The sequence below is a fragment of the Trichechus manatus genome, unplaced genomic scaffold (assembly GCF_000243295.1).
Source record: "Trichechus manatus latirostris isolate Lorelei unplaced genomic scaffold, TriManLat1.0 scaffold00170, whole genome shotgun sequence".
Taxonomy (NCBI): domain Eukaryota; kingdom Metazoa; phylum Chordata; class Mammalia; order Sirenia; family Trichechidae; genus Trichechus; species Trichechus manatus.
The window spans coordinates 2263030-2264792 of NW_004444106.1; the positions used below are offsets into that span (position 1 = coordinate 2263030).

Below are 1763 nucleotides of genomic sequence, written 5' to 3' on the forward strand. Positions count from 1 at the left end.
CTAAAGTACAATAAAAAAAAAATTTTTTTTAAAGTTCCTCTCCTTGCTTTATTCCCCCTATTTCTTGTGCTCTAGAAAACATCAAAGATAAGGCAAACAATCCCAAGAAAACAGGACCTTTGGAAGTGGATTAGAAGTGGGCCCCAGGTCCACTTTCCTCATCCTGATCTCCCCTCACCCACCAATATCATACCTCATTAAGATAGTCCTCCAGGTCAGCCAGGATCCGAATATAGAACCGGGGGACACCTTCCTTGTCCACAATGCTCTTGGCCTTTCCATACGCTTTTCCCAGGAGCTCAAACTCTTCCAGGCACTTGGTGACATCGCGAATCTTCATTGCATTCCGGATGGTCCGAATAAGGTTGGTCAGCTCCTCAAACCTGAATTGGAAGCCCAACACACATTGGACAAGGCCACATCACTGCCCCCCCCAACCCCCAATCTATTATACTGCTCCAAGCTTTCCTAAAATCCAGCTTCCCCACAGCCTTGCCACAATTTTAAAACCACCAGCCTCACCTCTTGTCCTTAGCACTTCGAACAACCCTCTTGGTATCTTCTTCATCCTCACTCAGCAATAGTGCCCTGTTTGAAAAGAACAGAGACCATTAACATTCCTATCTAGTTCCAGTCTTTCCAAGTGATCCCTATTTCTCTTCTCAGATGAGGTAAGTGACACTGAGTAACTCAGATCATCTGTATCACATCTGTCTTCTTTCTGACTCATCCTCTTCATAGCCTCATCATATATAACTCAAGCTTTTAAATCGACTTCAAACAGGCCTTTTGTCCAGTGTAGAACACCTAACAACAACGTTCTCTAGCCTCTCAAAAATAAACAAATCAAGGTACTTATTTATTGCATAGGCAGAAAACCAATTATGTGAGGACACAAGTTGCTAAAAAGTACTGAGTGAGTCCCTTAAGTAAATGAGAAAAAGGGTACTTTGGGTGGAATGAATGGAAAGGTTTTAAGAGGTGGTACCTGAACTAGGCCTTATAAAGCACTATTTCCCAAACTGTGGGAGACCAACTGCAAGGAAACGCCAATGGCTTCAACACCTCCATTACCAGTATTTTTCTTTAATAATGAGAGAACAAGCAACAGACCCACAGAATTTGCCTGGCAACAGCAACTCCATTCTTTTGTTTCCATTTTATTCTTTTTCTAATTATTTTCTATTTTAATAAAATCATATTGGTTTTCCACTTGTGGCAGGGATATGAAATCCTATTTGTATGAATATACATACACAAAAAAACCCAAAAAAAACAAAACCTGTTGCCGTGGAGTCAATTTCGACTCATGGCCACCCCATGTGTTACAGAGTAGACCTGCTCCATAGGGTTTTCTTGGCTGCATCTTTAAGAAGCAGATCGCCAGACCTTTCTTCCATGGCACCACTGGGTGGGTTTGACTGCCAACCTTTAGATGAGCGAAAATGTTTGCACGACCTAGGACCTTACGAATACATTCATATATATGTATACACACACACACACACACAAAACAGTAAGAGTTGGACATAGAAAAAATGAAGGTGATATGTAAACGACAAAAGTTTTAAAACAACACTGTTTCAAACGGTGAAAAGATTTTAATTTGCAGAGATGAGGGAAAGGTATTCCAAGTGGAGGTAAACAAGAGGAGTATAATAGATGTTTAAGAGCCTGCCTGCAAAGCCAGATGGCCAGACGCGAAGGCCCCAAGATACCAACCAAGTATTGTGGGCTCCCTTCTATGATCAACCAAAGGCTAC

The 1763-nt window shown here is 41.6% G+C and overlaps 1 protein-coding gene across 1 annotated transcript in view; it reads right to left on the bottom strand.

The window, feature by feature from the left end:
• The window catches only part of LOC101360444 (eukaryotic translation initiation factor 3 subunit C), a 28372-nt gene extending 27246 nt beyond the window's left edge, over positions 1–1126 (bottom strand). Inside the window, exons 1-2 of the mRNA XM_023741014.1 lie at positions 523–1126; positions 194–383 (exon numbers count right to left, since the gene is read on the bottom strand). Coding sequence (XP_023596782.1) covers positions 194–340 — 147 coding nt within the window. The 5' untranslated portion in view covers positions 341–383; positions 523–1126. The remainder of the gene's footprint in view (positions 1–193; positions 384–522) is intronic.
• Between the last annotated feature and the right edge of the window lie 637 nt (positions 1127–1763).